General features: G+C 29.1%; 7 protein-coding genes and 1 long non-coding RNA gene across 9 annotated transcripts; 4 read left to right on the top strand and 4 right to left on the bottom strand.

Moving 5' to 3' along the window:
- Window positions 1–318: 318 nt before the first annotated feature.
- LOC113788841 (uncharacterized) lies at window positions 319–3,151 on the top strand. Of its 2 annotated transcripts, none has more exons than XM_027338301.2 (5): window positions 319–482; window positions 576–931; window positions 1,015–2,115; window positions 2,178–2,311; window positions 2,377–3,151. In XM_027338301.2, the coding sequence occupies exons 2-5, from the start codon at window positions 659–661 to the stop codon at window positions 3,131–3,133; spliced, it is 2,265 nt and encodes a 754-aa protein (XP_027194102.2). In that variant the 5' UTR covers window positions 319–482; window positions 576–658; the 3' UTR covers window positions 3,134–3,151. The 2 variants fall into 2 exon arrangements, with proteins under 2 accessions (XP_027194102.2, XP_075680251.1); XM_075824136.1 differs by having other exon boundaries at window positions 572–931.
- On the bottom strand, window positions 3,065–4,661 carry LOC113788842 (uncharacterized). Its single transcript, XM_027338303.2, has 3 exons — window positions 4,508–4,661; window positions 4,040–4,444; window positions 3,065–3,973 (listed from the first exon to the last, which is right to left on the bottom strand). The coding sequence occupies exons 1-3, from the start codon at window positions 4,599–4,601 to the stop codon at window positions 3,201–3,203; spliced, it is 1,272 nt and encodes a 423-aa protein (XP_027194104.2). The 5' UTR covers window positions 4,602–4,661; the 3' UTR covers window positions 3,065–3,200.
- A 196-nt stretch (window positions 4,662–4,857) lies between these two features.
- LOC113788840 (uncharacterized) lies at window positions 4,858–6,641 on the top strand. The gene is made up of 2 exons (XM_027338300.2): window positions 4,858–4,974; window positions 5,107–6,641. Exon 2 carries the CDS (start codon window positions 5,279–5,281, stop codon window positions 6,476–6,478), a length of 1,200 nt encoding a protein of 399 aa, XP_027194101.2. The 5' UTR covers window positions 4,858–4,974; window positions 5,107–5,278; the 3' UTR covers window positions 6,479–6,641.
- Window positions 6,642–6,821: 180 nt separating this feature from the next.
- Window positions 6,822–7,349, bottom strand: LOC113788844 (uncharacterized). Its single transcript, XM_027338305.2, has 2 exons — window positions 7,237–7,349; window positions 6,822–7,147 (listed from the first exon to the last, which is right to left on the bottom strand). The coding sequence occupies exons 1-2, from the start codon at window positions 7,304–7,306 to the stop codon at window positions 6,822–6,824; spliced, it is 396 nt and encodes a 131-aa protein (XP_027194106.1). The 5' UTR covers window positions 7,307–7,349.
- On the top strand, window positions 6,999–8,314 carry LOC142646090 (uncharacterized). The gene is made up of 4 exons (XR_012847096.1): window positions 6,999–7,138; window positions 7,213–7,799; window positions 7,861–7,930; window positions 7,991–8,314. It is a non-coding gene; the product is annotated as an uncharacterized LOC142646090 (long non-coding RNA).
- Window positions 8,315–10,157: 1,843 nt separating this feature from the next.
- LOC113788847 (sodium/potassium/calcium exchanger 4-like) lies at window positions 10,158–13,105 on the top strand. Its single transcript, XM_027338307.2, has 6 exons — window positions 10,158–10,846; window positions 10,911–11,317; window positions 11,387–11,463; window positions 11,533–12,070; window positions 12,134–12,414; window positions 12,471–13,105. Exons 1-6 carry the CDS (start codon window positions 10,479–10,481, stop codon window positions 12,804–12,806), a joined length of 2,007 nt encoding a protein of 668 aa, XP_027194108.2. The 5' UTR covers window positions 10,158–10,478; the 3' UTR covers window positions 12,807–13,105.
- Window positions 13,106–13,317: 212 nt separating this feature from the next.
- Hen1 (Hen1 methyltransferase) lies at window positions 13,318–15,203 on the bottom strand. The gene is made up of 2 exons (XM_075824134.1): window positions 14,119–15,203; window positions 13,318–13,455 (listed from the first exon to the last, which is right to left on the bottom strand). Exon 1 carries the CDS (start codon window positions 15,062–15,064, stop codon window positions 14,132–14,134), a length of 933 nt encoding a protein of 310 aa, XP_075680249.1. The 5' UTR covers window positions 15,065–15,203; the 3' UTR covers window positions 13,318–13,455; window positions 14,119–14,131.
- A 101-nt stretch (window positions 15,204–15,304) lies between these two features.
- LOC113788850 (cysteine-rich PDZ-binding protein) lies at window positions 15,305–16,101 on the bottom strand. Its single transcript, XM_027338311.2, has 3 exons — window positions 15,914–16,101; window positions 15,713–15,847; window positions 15,305–15,568 (listed from the first exon to the last, which is right to left on the bottom strand). The coding sequence occupies exons 1-3, from the start codon at window positions 15,993–15,995 to the stop codon at window positions 15,486–15,488; spliced, it is 300 nt and encodes a 99-aa protein (XP_027194112.1). The 5' UTR covers window positions 15,996–16,101; the 3' UTR covers window positions 15,305–15,485.
- Between the last annotated feature and the right edge of the window lie 6 nt (window positions 16,102–16,107).

Below are 16,107 nucleotides of genomic sequence, written 5' to 3'. Positions count from 1 at the left end.
AAAAAAAGAAATTACAACGTTGTTCATTCTGCAGCATGCTGCTGTTTTTGAACCGGAATTTCGAAAAAGCCTGAATATAAATCCTTTTCCGATACCAGTGCTGCCATCTGTTGTCTGTATCATAAATATCAAAAGATTTTTTTTTTGAAGACACGTTTTTTTGTTGATAAAAATGTTTCTTTTTTTGTTACTTTTTTAAAAGAAAATTTTGTTTTTTTGTTGTTTTTTTGGTGCGTTTGGAATGCAATCATCATCATCCATCAATATGATATCTGACATCCACAAAAGCCGTATTTGATTAATCCAGTGTGTTTTTGGAAATTTGGAAAAAAAATGAATGAAAAATGGAAATACTTTTTTTTTGTTTGGGGGTATAAAACACTTGACAAATGTTTTTGGCAATCGATTAAAGGATTCGGCTTTTTTTTGGAGGAGGATTAGTTGCCATTGGTATCGATTATCATAATTTTGTTGGTTGGTTGGTAAGTTGGTATTTTTCTCAATAAGGATTAATTTAAAGCGATAAAATAATTTGGTTACCATTTTTGCATCATTTCTCTTTGCCAAAAAGACAGATGTATTTGGGTGATTCTGGAATTATGACGTTAAAATATTGATTGATTTGATTGGATTCGATTGGTTGCACACGGTGACAAATATGAAAATCTGTATGGCTCAACAACAACAACCAAATCAGCTACTGCAGCAGCAAAGACAAAATTCAAAACATAATTTCAATGTCAATGATAATCATCATACGACAACGACGACCACGAAAAACTTGACGACAATGTTAATCGAAGCAGATGTACATAATAATAATCATGATAATCGTTTAAATTCTTTACCATGGTCTTTGAATGATCCACTGAATTTCAATGATAATGATATTGAAAATGATGATCCATCATATTTATTACGAACGTGTGATGTAAGTTTGTACTTTGATTTGTTTTGTTTTGTTTGAGTAAAAATCCTGTGTTAAAAATATTCAAATTATTAATAATCCTTTAGAATCAATCGATATTAAGCTTGAATACAAACTGTTCATCAATTATTGATGATTACAACGATGATGATGAAATTGAAGATAAAGTATTGAATAAATTGGATAATATCTTAATGTCGGCCATTGATGATTTTGGTGATGATGATGAAAATGCCGAGCAAAATGATCCCGATGTTGTTGATAATCCCGATGATGATGATGACACTATTTCCACGTGTAGCAGCCAATCATCAATAATATGCCGTCCTTTAAATCAACAAGAAGAAACCGATGATAATGTTGAAATGATGGCCGAACATGATGATAATTTTGTTGTTGATGATGAACGTAAAGAGATAATCAGTATGGAAACAATGAACCGGGGAAATTTCCTACGGAAAATCGAACGTTTTGGTAATGATGTTCGTGATAAATGTCTATTTCCACTTGCATTGCCAATGGATGGTAGTGATATTTATCGTGGTCATTCAACATGGGAAAGTATTAATTTATTAGCTGATTGTGTATTGATGTTATGGACAACAACAGCAACAACGACGACAACAAAAAAATCATCAACATCGATGAATAATATTCTTAATGATCCGATAAGATTTTTATGTTTAAATTCGGAACTTATGGATCGACGAAAATTTCCATATGCAAAATCATCAAGCATAGGTCGACGGTATGATCCATTACCATTTCGTCGTTGGTGTTCGGAACTAGATTTACGTGATTTATGTCAATCCGCTGATGCAAACAACGATAATGGTGATGGTCAAAAGTCTGGGAATGGAAAAGAACAAGAACAAGAAGATACGGAAAGAATATTGGAAAATTTTTATCGAAAATCCAGAACTGATTGTCGACAATTAGCTAATGAACAAGAGTTAAAAAATCCAAAACGTTTAGCAGGAAGAATAACCCGATTAGAACAACGGAATTTTCTTCGTATTACCCGTCGTGAAATATTAAATTATTTATTTGGAAAAATTCAAAGTAATAATTTGAATTTAAAACAAATGATCAGATTTTCTGAAGAATTATCTGAACTGGTTGGCTGTTGGATACGACGAGAACGTTCAGTTGAAGGACGAAAACAATTGATAGCATCAATTATTGAGGTATGTTATTCGAATCGCTTATCGATTGATTATTGATTTTTGATTTTTCCTTTAAAACAAAGGTTGCATTCATATTATTTATGGGAAAAAATTTTCAATCATTCGAATCGGTCATGCGTGGTCTTCGTTTACCTTTAATTTATTCATTACACGAATCATGGCTTTCATTACGTCGTAATAATCCTATTCATTTTAGGTATGTTTTTTTTTTTGATTCCGTTAACCCTTTTCTGATTGATTTTACCGATTTTTAAAAAATAGGATTTATCGATATCTGACCAAAGTAATATTCAATCAATTACAACAAAAATCATTGATTTTTTATCCACAACAACAACAACATTCATCCGGATCATCATCTAAATTACCATCATCAACAAAAGCAACAACGATTCTGCCATCATTGTATACATTTTTTGAATTGTTAAAATTACGATCATTGCCGATTATCAGTCGATTGATTGATGATAATGGTGACCATGATCATGATCATCATCACATCGATATTCGAAATCATCTTGGAAATCAATCATTAATCGATATTATCAATGAATATCAATGTAATAATGATGTTGTTAATTTAAGGCATGTAAAATTCAATGGTAAACAAAAACAGCGAAACAAAATGGCGAAAAAACGACGATTTTGGCCATTTCACAGGATTTTAAAACGAAAACGCAATCAACCAAAATCGACCACTATCAACGATAATGATGATGATGAAGATCAAAATGCCGAAATTGCTGCATCATATCTATCATTATTAACAAAAAAATTTGATTCACAATCGATAAATGATGCATTTCATCGTAGAGATAATGATGATGATTGTTTACGTTCATTACGTTTATATATTGAACAACAATTTATTAATGAAAATGATCAAAAAACATTACCCGATCGTTGGCAGTATATATCGTTGAGGAATTTAAATTCAAATATTCATCGATTATTAGCCATACAATTTTTTCATTTATATAAAAATTTTATCGAACAAATTGAACAATATAGATTTTGAAAAGTGAACAAAAACAAATACATTTCAATAACGAAAAAAAACAAAAATTTTGTTTTTGATTGTGTGATTAGACTGATGATGCTTGTTCGATTGATTTAGGATTCTGAAAAAATCGACGAATACATCGAACATAATGTTTGAATCTTCGAGGTAAATCATTATCATTATCGTTGACCATATTGATTAATGAAAAATTTTTACCAGTTATCATTGATGATTTATGATCTTCCACCATCATCAATTCATTATTATTATTATTGTTGTTAGCGGCGATGAATAGCGAACAAAAAACATTCATAGGATCTTCTTCTGTTTCGGTCAAACGTTTATAAAATTGAAGCATTGTGGTACGATTTTTGAAAAAAAGATAATAATCACGTTTGGTTATTTTTTGGCCGTTTTCGGTTGATTTTCTTTCCAATTTTGGTTGATATAGATAGATAAGACCTAATGGTTGTAGATATTGTTTGAATGAATATCTACTATCTCCATCAATACCAACACCACTATCTTTATCTTGTAGCAATAGCAAAGATTTAGCAATCGGATCAGGAATTCCAGTCATCACAAGTGTACGACGTGCAACTAATAATCGTATTCTTTGGTGTTTTTGTTTTGGTTTCATTGCTTTCGATTCTTCAATATTTTCACCAGTCTTTGTGATTGTCATCTTTTCCAATTTCTGTCGAATGGTTTCTTGTCGTTTTTGTTGTCGTCGTTTCATACGAGATTTATTTTTATAACGTAGATAATCACGATATGAAACCAAACGAATAACGTTATTACCAGATTCGTTGATTTTTTCCTGCAAAATTCGTACGCATTCTTCATTTTTTAACACTGTTGGTGAATGTCGGGGAAAAAAAATTTGATTTGATTAATTTGTGAAAAAACAAACAAACTTACCAATCAATGCACTTCGAATAAAATTGCGATTATCCTTATTACGTTTACAAACATTAATACCGTAGAAACTATTTTGGCCATCATCATCATTGAATAATGATGATATCCATTCGATCATAGACGATATGGTCATCTTTGATGATGATAATCTTGATAAATGTACAATTGAATCGATTTTAGATTTCAAATAACCATTTTTATCATAAACAAATGGCTGTAAACGTTCGAATGATTGTTCGGTAACGATATATCGAACATTCTCGAATCGATAGTGTTCGAATTTTTCGATTATTTTTTTCTTTTTCAAATCGTTCGATTGATCGTCAATATCATTACCATCATCATCGATCGATGATAATAATTGTTGAATCAGATTGAATCCAAATAGTACATCGACCGGGATTACTGGATTTTAAAAAAATGAGAAAATTTCTCCAACAACAACATTGATATTAGGAAGATACTTACAAGAATTTTCCGTAATCATCGAACGTAAATAACGATCATGATGAAGATTGAAATCGGAAAAATAGAAATCAATTTGTTTGCAAATTTTTTCCATTTTACCAAGAAGAAATCAAAAAGCAAGCTTATCATCCAAAATTCAAACGCTGAAATGATTGATGATGGATGATTTTGGCAAAATGGAAAGAAAGTTTAAAAAGTTTTTTTCGATCTTTGAATCGAATCAAATCTGAATCATCATCGATCGAATGAATAAAAACATTCGAACACATTCAGATTCAAAAAAAAAACATTACCAACGCCATCTATCAATTTTTTCATTCGCAAAAAAAAACATCAATAACTCCATCTATGGATTATCATTCAAAGAAAACGATTTTTCGAAAATTCGATTCGATTTTTCTTCTGTTCGGTCGTCGGTCGTCGATTTTGTTCGTTATAAAAACGAAATTCCACGTTTAATTCCCAAAGTATACAGAACATGATTTTTCATTTGGTTTTTTTTTCAATTGAAAAACAACAACAACAACAATAATTTTTTATTTCTAATTTCAATTTTTTTTCCTCGTTTTCTAACTTTTTTTTCGTTTTTCTATTTTTAGTTTTATTATTCAATCAAATATCAATTATCAATAATTTCGTTTTGGTTTGGTTTGCATTTTCGATCGAATTGGATTGATTTTTTGTCTAAAAAGTATTTTGTTTCGATATTTGTTCCATTTACCGATACGATCGTTGTTGAAGAAGAAGAACCGAAAAAAAACGAATCCAATAATGCCATATTCGAAACCAATTTCGAAACAACAATTATTATTACCTGAACGTAAAAATTTCATTCGATTATCATTAATAAATCAAAGGGATATATTGGAACGTTTATCAGTTGATAATCTTATACGTTATTTATATTATATAATTATTGGTGATCCAAATATCGATGGTATCGGTAATAGTGGTATCGGTGATGAAAATGTTCGATTATCAACATCAACATCGGGTAATAATCAGAATAATAATTTTCGATTTACACCCGAAGGACATTATCTAGTTGAACAAATTGCTGATGATCATAATTATCAACAACAACAGCAACAACAATCAATCATTAATGGTGGCAGTATTGGTGTTGGTGGTTATAAACGTTTTCAAACACCATTTATTCATTCGATTGATAATAATAATGATATTTCGAATCGTTTACGTGATGATGCATATGTATTGGATTGGATTGCTAAACATCCACAACCACAACCCCAGCAGCAACAACAACAACAACAATCTCAACAGCCATTATCGATGATCATCAATAATAATGGGAATGGAACGAATATTATGAATTCTGGAGCCTCATTCGCTTCATCATGGACATTGAATGATGCGATACAGAATCAAAATGGATTGTGCAACAACAACGTTAGTTTTTCACCATTTTCAATCGATAACAATAGCAATAACAACAATAACAACATTCGATCTGATCGAATTGAACTTGTTGATCTTAATCCATTATCGTCTTCATCATCGCAATCGTCATCGTCATCCACGATAACAGCAACAGCAACTTCGTCATCAATGTTGTTGAATAATCAATTTCAATTGAATATGGAACCAACAACAACATCAACAACATTATCAATAACATCAAACAACAACAACAACAATAATATTGGTCATTATCCAATTGAAAATCATCCATTAATGATGATTAGCAACAACAACAATGTGAACAATGTCAATAACAACAATTCAATGATAAATTTGGAAAGAAAAGATACACAAATGTTTGATTCATTTTGTTTACCATCACCAATTATATTCAATCGTATGACAATGGATAATCGTAATCGTTTATTATCAACATTACCAAGTCAAGTAAAAAATAAATATGAATTTTATTGTTGGTCATCAAATCAAACAAATACATTTTTTAATGGTGATAATGGTATTGTTGGTGGTGATGATAATGGAATATGATTTATATCCATTTGAAAATTTCCTGTGATGGGTCTTCGAACTCGATTTTATTGGATTCGTTTAAAAGAAGAATCTAACAACAATATTATTATTATTTTAAAGTTTTTTTTTGTTAAATTTTCAAACAATTTTTTTAATTATATGGATTATAAAAATTTAATTTTTTTTAATTAAAAGAAATTTTTCTGGAAATAAAAATTTTGATAAAAAATTTTCCTGGCAATTTTTTTTTTGGTTGTGTTCGAATAATGTTCTCCATGTTTTTCGAAACGTTCGATTTTTTTTTTGATGAAACCGGAAAAAACTTTTTTGTTTGTTTTCGAAATGATGAAATTTTCCAAAATCATTTTGAACATTGACATAAAAATTTATTATCATAACATTCATTTGTTAATAATTGATTCATATCAACATTATTTGGTGTATTAAATGTTGAATAATGACCAACTAATGCTGGTAATGCAAAACAACTACAACCAACAAATTTTAAATTATTTTTTGTACAATATGTTGCACAAAGTACAAAATCACATTCATAACATTCACAAAAACGATTCATACGAAATACTGAATTTTTTTTAACATTACATTCCGAACGATTATAACCATAACCAGAACAAAATGTTGAACATTCAGAATTTAATGCACAACGTTGAAATGGTATCATTTCTATATAAATGAAAAATTTGAATCAAAAGATTAATTTTTTTTACTTCAAAATTTATGTTTTACAGAAAATTACTTTTCCGTTTGCTTACCATTCATTTCCAGATTGATGATCCAAATAAAAATCGATATGATTAATATTTTCATCGTTGTTATCGTCATCTCGATGTTTTCTCGATGTTTTTGTTCGTAAAATCGTTTTTTAAATGTTTTTTCTTCTTTCAAAACTAAAATTCAAATCATCACCATCATGATCACCAATCGATCGATCGATTCAAAATGGTCATCGTTGTTTGGGTTTTTCAGGCTGCCCAACAACAACAACAAATTTTATGATTCGAAAAAATCAATAGATTTTCGTTTTATGATATGGTTGTTCAAAAGAAAAAATCAACAACAAAAATCGTTTTTTCTTGGATAAACATCCTCTGTTTGTATTGTATTGTGGCATATCTCATATGCGAATTTTCAATGTTGATAAAATCAAAAAAATCAAAACGGGCAATCACCATTTCACGGGTAACAACCTCCACTGGGAATTCACACAACGCAATTCAAAATCAAAAATCAAAAAATCAAATTATATAATGTCATTTCCATAACTATTTTTACATGGAATTTTTTTGAAATTCAAGGCCCGTTTATTCAATTGAAGGTAGGATATATAGAGGGAAAGACACATATCATTAATAATTTTGTTTTTGAACTATTTTTAGGCTTTTCTGTTTTCCACTGATTTTCCCGGTTGACAATGTTTTTCCCCTTTTGTGTGATGATGATTCAAAGGTGTGTTTCCCCGGTTATTAAATTATTTACAAACATGACATTTTCATTTTGTTTATACAGAAACAACAACCAGGCAATCATCATCATTTATAATTTGAATTTTAAATTTTTGTTTAAAATTTTTAAATTTTAATGATGTTGATGCTTTTTTCCCTGGGTAAAATAATGTCTTTTCCCTCCGTTTTTTTCCGGGTATCTTTATCCAAACGAGCAAAACGAAAAAATCCAATTATAATTCAATATGGATCATGGAATTTCGATGATATGGCATGAAATGAATTCGATTGAATGAATCAATGATTATTGAATATAGCCAATTTCAGTCAATATGAACAAGCTATGAATATATAAAAACATTTTTGGATCTATGGCCATCTCACATAACCAACCAGCCAATGTGTTCTATATGTTTGTTTCAACACTGAACGAAATGAATTCTTTGTTTGACATTCAACATTCATCCATTTGGGTGAAAAGAGAGAGAAAGAAAATGAATCCCTTGTGTGTGTTTCATTTTAACTTGTTTTTTTGGTTAATATATAGCACTAACTAAAAATATCCTAAAGATACATTATATAACACCATTACCATGTTACACAGAAAAACGAAAAATTTTGATCCATTTTTTTTCTGTCTTTAAAGGTTCCATTAGATAGATAGGATCTATGTTTGTGTGCATTTGCCGGGCATTTTTTTCTTCTTGTTTCGTTTTCATTCGATCCACAAAACGAAACGAAACGAAAGCGAAGCAAACAAATTTACTATAGGATAGTTTTACTCAAAAAATTGGTTATATTTTTTTCGGGAAAATTGTCTTTTTTTATTTCATTCGTTTTTCCAGCAGCAGAAGTAGCATTGAAAAAGTAACGCTGAAATCATTAAAGTAACGGGGAAAGAACGAAAAAAAATGAAAGAAAAGAATCGTTGTTGTTGTTGTTGTTTCGCATCAGAATTGTCGAGAACCAGAACGAAAAAACTGTTTTTAAAAAAACTTTCATCCAGAATCAAGAATCCTAGATCCATGATCTATTCATCCTGTTTGGGTTTTTTTTTGTTTTTTGTTTGTAGAAAACATTTATATAGAGAGAGGAGAGGGTATATTTTGTGAGAAAAAAACTCTAAAAACTCATCTTCATCATCATCATCATAACCCATTATCACACACATCATATAAACATAATGCGACGATTCTTTTTTTCATAGATTTTTTCTTCTTCTTTGGGTATTTTTTCGCCTTTACAAAATGAAACATTGAAACAACAATGTTAGCGTGTTCATCATCATTATCATCATCTTCGTTATCTTCATGATCATCGTTATCATCGACATTATCATCGTCGTTGTTTTGAATGAATCAAAATTCAGAATTCAAGTTTTTTTTTGTTTGCTATATAGAAAAAACATTATGAGAAAAAGAAAAGAAAAAAAATACCCTTATAATATCAATGAATCGTGAATAAGATGATCGAAAGCAAAAGAATTTCCAAACAACAAACAGAATTCATGAAATGTTTCTCATCGAATCATAGAATCTTGAAAATACTGAATCCTGAATCGTTGTCGTCATCAGAATGCAAGATCACATCAGTGATGAATAAATAAACGAAAAACGAAATTCTTTTTCAATTTTTTTTCTTTGTTCGCCGACAATCAAACAAAAAAAAATTCATTTCGCTTGTTTGCTTTGCTCTCTTCTCCATCTCTCATCTCTCTCACTTCAAACATACCCTTATTATTCAAAAATTCAATTTTGAGAAAAAGAAAAAAATTCCAATTCAAAATTTTTTTCTGTTTTGTTTGTGATTCTTCCATTCTCACACTTTGTATATCTCATTGTCATCAGTTTCCTTTTTCAATTTTTTGATTGTTCTTTGATTCCGAGGAAAAAAAAATATTTCCACCTCCAATTTGATCAAACAACAACAACGACGACGATGTGAACAATGGAAAATTTTTGATTTAATCAATTCAATCTGACAATCAAACAAACCAAACAAACAAACAATGATAATCAATCAATTGACAATCAACTGACAATCAAATCAAAATCAAATTCAAATTCACCCTTGTTCAAAATCAAACGTTATTTATTTTTTTCAACAACAAAAAAACAAATTTTAAAACCTACCTTTATTTATGATGAAATGAAGTGAAACATAATCCTTGGCAAAATTCTGTGCTCATAATTTTTTATTGAAATTTTTTTTAAAAAAGAAAGAATCTTATTACGAAAAAAACTTACCCGGGAACATTAAATTCGTGTTTGTGTGTTTGTGTGAAAATCCATTTGAAATTCCATGGATACAATTTCATTTCAGATGAATTTTCTCTTCTTCTTTCTTTCCGGCTAATCAATAAAAAGGTTATTGTTATTTTTATTCTGCTGTTTTGTTGTCTTTGGCAACCAAACACGAAAAACAAGAAACAAGAACAAAAATCCAAGTGAAATATCGGTGTTTCTTGGCTGTTTGTTCGGGCTCATTATCGAATCAAAAAAAAAGAACATTTTTTTCGTTCGATTTCGTAAATAATCGCAAAGTGATGAACGATGGAATCGATAATTAAAATCGATATTTTGGATGATAAAATTTCGGATTATGATCGCCAACATCGACAAATCAAACATCGAATACATCGAAAATGTATTCTAGTGATAGTTATATTTATTGTTGCTTGTTGTAATATTTATCTTCGATCATCATCAAAACCATCACCATTATCTTCGACAAAAATTCGTGCCTCATTACTAAATGATAACGATGATGATGGTGGTAGTAAATCAAGATTTATAAATGAAAAATCAAATTTTTATTTCAGTCGCCATATTTTACAAGCCAAAACAATTAAACAAAGCAATAATCAATCGAAAACAACGATTAATGATGATCATCCACATCATTCATTACATAATAAAACGTATGTTGTATTTTTGATTTTGTTTTTCAAAGTTTTAAAAAACTTTTTCGCTGAAAAACTATAGTCACAAAATTGGCCCGAAAAACCCACTGATACCATTGATTGATGCAAAAAATAAAACATGTATAAATCCGGCTTATATGGAATTTCCACCCGATTTATTTAATGATCGTCAACGTTCACGTGGTGCAATCCTAATACATATTATTGTTGTTTGTTATATGTTTTATTGTTTAGCTGTTGTTTGTGATCATTATTTTTTACCATCATTGGAACAATGTTCACAACGTTTAAATTTATCGGAAGATGTTGCTGGTGCTACATTTATGGCTGCTGGTTCATCGGCACCGGAATTATTTACAGCCATACTTGGTGTTTTCATAGCTAAAGGTGATGTTGGTACCGGAACGATTGTTGGTTCGGCTGTTTTCAATATATTATTTGTCATTGGATTTTGTTCATTATTTACCGGTAAGTAATTATTTGTCATTTTCCTTATCTGATTGACTTGATTCAATTTTCAAACAACAAAAATTCCAGTATCAACCGAATTGAATTGGTGGCCAGTTGTTCGTGATTCATCCTATTATACATTTACTGTTTTGCTTTTGATTTTGGTAAGTTTTTGTTTTCGTTGAAATCTTTTTTGTGTAAAATTTTATTTAAAAAAATTCATTTACACACAGTGCATTTATGATGGTGAAGTAACAACATTCGAATCATTTACATTATTATTATTTTATGGAATTTATATTTTAATTATGAAATATAATATACAAATACGTGAACTTGTATTTCAACAATGGCAATCAAGATTTGGTAATATAATTGATTTGGATAAAACACCAATACCATCAACCGGTATCAATGAATTAAATAATCTTAAAGGCAATACTATACATCAAGTACATTATAAATCATTTCAAGAAAATGATGATTATGGTCAGCAAACAACATCCGTACCAAGAAATCCATTTGTCGTTCGACAACCTGAAACAACAATATTTGAAGCTGCAAATCAAATAATTATTAAATATAAACGTTTATTTCGTCCAAATACACGGTTTCGTTCGGCTGCACATTTAATAATGATACGATCAAAAAAAGCTAAACAAAAACAACAACAACAAATTCTTGATGATGATGAATTACAACAACAGCAACGTCGTATGTCAAGAATTGGTCCAGATGATGAAAATTTTTGGCGAAAAATTCCTGATCCAAGTAAGTATTTTTGAAATCAAAAATTCATTGAAATTGAATTTTTTCTATTTCGACACCAAACAGATGAAGTTGGAATTTCTGAATGTTTGAAATGGGCTGCACAAGCACCATTAGCCGCTGTACTTTATTACACAATTCCGGATTGTCGTACAAAAAGAAATATGTTTTTGGCTACATTTTTAATATCAATAATATGGACAGCAATATTTAGCTATATTATGGTTTGGATGGTAACAATGATTGGTTGGACATTCGGTATACCTGATAGTATTATGGGTATTACATTTTTAGCTGCTGGTACTTCCGTACCTGATGCATATGCTAGTATGCATGCTGCTAAAATGGTAATTTTTGTTTGGTTAGTTTCATCAATTAATTTTTCGTTGTTTGAAAACAACAGGGACATGCCGATATGGCCGTTAGTAATTCAATTGGTTCAAATGTTTTTGATATTTTAGTCGGTTTAGCATTACCATGGTTTATTGAAACAACAATTATTGAACCGGGTACCGTATCAAGTATAAATAGTGGTGGTCTTGTTTATGCTGTTATTTTATTATTCCTATCATTATTGGCAACAATTTATCTATTTCATTATAATCATTGGACATTAAATCCATCACTTGGTTATTCATTACTTGGTACATATGTTGCATTTTTAATTATTAGTTCAGCAATTGAATTCAATTTATTTGGTTCGGTTAATCCACCGATTTGTGGTGAAACATTATCATAAAAAAACCTAAATCATCCATTTTAGTCAAAAACAAATCAAACAAACGAATAATTTTTTTTAGGTTCGAAAACATTGTGTGTTCGTCGTTTGGTAAATTTTATTCATTTTGTGTTTGTGTGTGTTTGGTGTGCGTTTTACAATCAATCAATCATCTCTCAATTTTTTCAATTTCTCATCCAACCAATCAATCAATCAATCAATTCAAAAACCATCCATTGAAAAAAAATTCTAGTTATGTTTATAGCAAAATAATTTGAAAACAAAAATTCTTTCGAAATAAAACTGCCTTTACCTCCAGATCTTTTTTTTCTTTTTTTTGATCGTTGTTAACTTATTGTGTTTCGCTTTAACATTTGAATTGACAAATTTTTTTTCAAAATAAATAAAGAAAACAAAAAGATTTAATCGTAAATAACATTGATTTTTTTTATTTAAAAAAAAATAATTCAATTTCAAGATAAACGATGATTTGATGAACGGCTCCATAATTGTCCAAAATAATCCATTCTTCGTACCAGGCAATAAGATGAATATAAAATTCGAACGTGCAAAACGATATCCTACTGTCCTCGAACCACGTGTCTTTTCGCATACCGCCGATCTGTTGATTGCACTCCTTTCATATTGCATATCCAAGCAAATTCTTTTCCTTATTATAAAAAACTTAAAATTAAAACACAATAATAATAAAATAATACAATAACTTTAATATTAATAATAAAACTGGGTTGAAGGTTAGAGCATGAAAGTAACTCTTGATTTATGTTAATCAAGAATGATTGTTAATATAATCTAATCCTCGAATTGGATTACATTAATCTGTGATTACACTCGTTATAGAATTCAAGCAAATACCTTTATATACAATCTCATTTCATGGCCTTTCGAACAAATTTTGGATTTAGGCAAAATATTCTTGTCTTGCAGAAAAAGAATCGATTCTTCCTCTGTCTTGGGAAGATCTCACAAAAGCATATTTAATTTTACACGGAAGAAACAGTAGAAATGAAATATCAAATCAATCTTCAAACTAAATCTCAACTAATTTTCAACTTATTCATTGTTAAGATTTTACTAAGAAAAGAACTTAACACATTGAATTCTAAACAACAATTAAATCATTATTATGATATTTAGTTATTATAAATATAAATAGTTCTAAAAGATATTCGAATAATAGAACATTTAAGTTATAACATAGACACAACATTCATATTTTTATTAATCAAAAAAAAAAAAAAGTTCTTTTAGAACTAAAATAAAGTGTTATGTAAGCGTTTAATAAACAACACTCTCAAATTTGCGTGCTAACTTCAATTTCGATTTCAAGAAAAACGATGATTTGAACGGCTCCATAATTGACCAAAATAATGTGTTCGAATATGTTGATAATTTTGTATCGATTCTATCGATTTCGATTGTTGTTGTTGTCCATCACCATTATCACCATCATCAACAATATTATTAGTTGTTGTTCGTTGAAAAATAGCAATTTGTGTTGCATAACCAAGATTCATATCTGGATCCAATGATCGTAAACGACCAACACCAGATAAACGATATGTATAGCAAGGATATTTTTCTTTAATCTGATTACACCATTGTTTAAATTCATCACGTGTAAATTCAAAATAATGATCACTATCACGATATAATGGATTATGATAATGATCACGTGATTGTTGTTGTTGTTGATCATTATAACCATTATTATTTAAACGACAAAGATCATTATAATCAAAATTTGGTGTTGTTATTATACAATAATGTGGTTGAATAAATTGAAAAACATTCATTACAAATGAATCTAATGTATCCGATGGTAAATGTTCAATCAATTCAATACAGGTAACAATATCAACATGACGAAAACGTGAATCATATTTTCGAACATCACCTTGATATAATTCAATTTGTAATGGTTTTAAACGATTTGTAAAACGTTCTTCAGTTGATGGTACAACATATGTATTACCTTCAAAACAATTTTCATTCAAATCTAAACAACGAATATAACGTAAAAATTGTAATTGTTTTAGATACCATGCTAAACGACAATGACCCGAACCAAGATCGGCTACTGATTCAATTTTAAACGATGATGATTCAATTGATTGTTGCTGTTGTTGTTGATTATGATGTTCTGACATACGTCGAATTAGATTACAAACATATTGATAACGTTGAACTGATAATGGTGGACGAAATAATGGCCGTTTTACTGGAAAATAATCTTCATTAACATTGGTGGTTGACATTTTTTTATGTTGTTGTTGGAAGATTAATATTGGATAGGAAAATTTTGGGATGATTTATAATAATAATAAAAATCTATTTTTATGATTATAATTTATAACAATTGGATTATAATTGATGTAATTCTAATTAGATTTTATAATCCAAATTCACAACAAGCAGAGAGGAAAAAAGGAGAGGAAAGGGTTGCTGTTTTTTCAAGTTGTTGCTGATGATTTCATTGAAATGACGATGATGAACGATTGATGCGAATGATTTTTATTTCGTTTTTAAACAAACCAAGAAAAAATTTCGTTTGCTGATGCTTGCTGATGACGTTTTTGTTTTCCAAAAGAAAAAATGAAATATTTTACAAAATTAATTGATGAAAAATTCTGAAAAAAATGAAATTCTATCCCATGTCCAAAACTAAAACGACGATCATTAAACACTTGATTGACAATAGCTTTTTGTATCATAAATTTTTGATCCACACATTGCACAGATTCCTTTTTTATATGCACATGCTATATTTATTTATTGAAAAAAAAGGGGAAAAAGAAAAGGAAGTAGATTATCAAATAGTGCCTTTTGTTTGAAATATCGAAATTGAAATATCGATATGATCGATATTTTTTGTTGAATTTTCGAAAATCAAAAAAATGACTTACATTGACAATAATGTGAACCAGCTTGATGAACTTTTTGTTTACATATTTTACAGGTTTCAAATTTTTGATATGGTTGAAAACGATTTTTCCTGGATGTCAATGCTTTATTTTCATTGATTGAACGGCCACCACTTTCTTTTAAAATGTAAAAAAAATTTTGATTAAAATGAAATTTTTCGATGATGCAAATGAATAACATACCGGTAGTATTACGTGCACCAGATTTCCATACATCTGGTGTTATAATTTTACCCAATTTTTTCTGACATTTATTACAAACCATGATTGTTTTTTTAAAGTTTTAAAAGTTTAAAGTTTAAAAAGTTTTAAAAAACTTCGAAATTTACAATGAGCGTTTGTTGTTGTTGTTGTTGTTAATTTGTAAAAACATTCGA

Source organism: Dermatophagoides pteronyssinus, unplaced genomic scaffold (assembly GCF_027571235.1).
Source record: "Dermatophagoides pteronyssinus isolate colony J.1.1.1.1 unplaced genomic scaffold, Derpt_VIB-CSIC_2022.12 sq0050, whole genome shotgun sequence".
In the NCBI taxonomy this organism is placed as follows: domain Eukaryota; kingdom Metazoa; phylum Arthropoda; class Arachnida; order Sarcoptiformes; family Pyroglyphidae; genus Dermatophagoides; species Dermatophagoides pteronyssinus.
Note: the sequence above shows the minus strand (reverse complement) of the source record. Positions and strands in the feature narration are given on the sequence as shown.

Excerpts from the sequence above, each read along its gene's own strand:
- LOC113788847 (XM_027338307.2), top strand. The coding sequence starts at position 10,479 with ATGGAATCGATAATTAAAATCGATATTTTGGATGATAAAATTTCGGAT. Across the intron at positions 11,318-11,386 it reads ATTTTGTTCATTATTTACCG|TATCAACCGAATTGAATTGG; the intron begins GTAAGTAATTAT and ends CAAAAATTCCAG. Across the intron at positions 12,415-12,470 it reads GTATGCATGCTGCTAAAATG|GGACATGCCGATATGGCCGT; the intron begins GTAATTTTTGTT and ends TGAAAACAACAG.
- LOC113788842 (XM_027338303.2), bottom strand. The coding sequence starts at position 4,601 with ATGGAAAAAATTTGCAAACAAATTGATTTCTATTTTTCCGATTTCAAT. Across the intron at positions 4,445-4,507 it reads GATGATTACGGAAAATTCTT|TAATCCCGGTCGATGTACTA; the intron begins GTAAGTATCTTC and ends TTTAAAATCCAG. Across the intron at positions 3,974-4,039 it reads TATTCGAAGTGCATTGATTG|TGTTAAAAAATGAAGAATGC; the intron begins GTAAGTTTGTTT and ends ATTCACCAACAG.
- LOC113788844 (XM_027338305.2), bottom strand. The coding sequence starts at position 7,306 with ATGACGATAACAACGATGAAAATATTAATCATATCGATTTTTATTTGG. Across the intron at positions 7,148-7,236 it reads CATCAATCTGGAAATGAATG|AAATGATACCATTTCAACGT; the intron begins GTAAGCAAACGG and ends TCATTTATATAG.
- Hen1 (XM_075824134.1), bottom strand. The coding sequence starts at position 15,064 with ATGTCAACCACCAATGTTAATGAAGATTATTTTCCAGTAAAACGGCCA.
- LOC113788841 (XM_027338301.2), top strand. The coding sequence starts at position 659 with ATGAAAATCTGTATGGCTCAACAACAACAACCAAATCAGCTACTGCAG. Across the intron at positions 932-1,014 it reads ATTTATTACGAACGTGTGAT|AATCAATCGATATTAAGCTT; the intron begins GTAAGTTTGTAC and ends ATAATCCTTTAG. Across the intron at positions 2,312-2,376 it reads AATAATCCTATTCATTTTAG|GATTTATCGATATCTGACCA; the intron begins GTATGTTTTTTT and ends TTTAAAAAATAG.
- LOC113788840 (XM_027338300.2), top strand. The coding sequence starts at position 5,279 with ATGCCATATTCGAAACCAATTTCGAAACAACAATTATTATTACCTGAA.
- LOC113788850 (XM_027338311.2), bottom strand. The coding sequence starts at position 15,995 with ATGGTTTGTAATAAATGTCAGAAAAAATTGGGTAAAATTATAACACCA. Across the intron at positions 15,848-15,913 it reads TGGTGCACGTAATACTACCG|AAAGTGGTGGCCGTTCAATC; the intron begins GTATGTTATTCA and ends ACATTTTAAAAG. Across the intron at positions 15,569-15,712 it reads TGGTTCACATTATTGTCAAT|CATGTGCATATAAAAAAGGA; the intron begins GTAAGTCATTTT and ends AAATAAATATAG.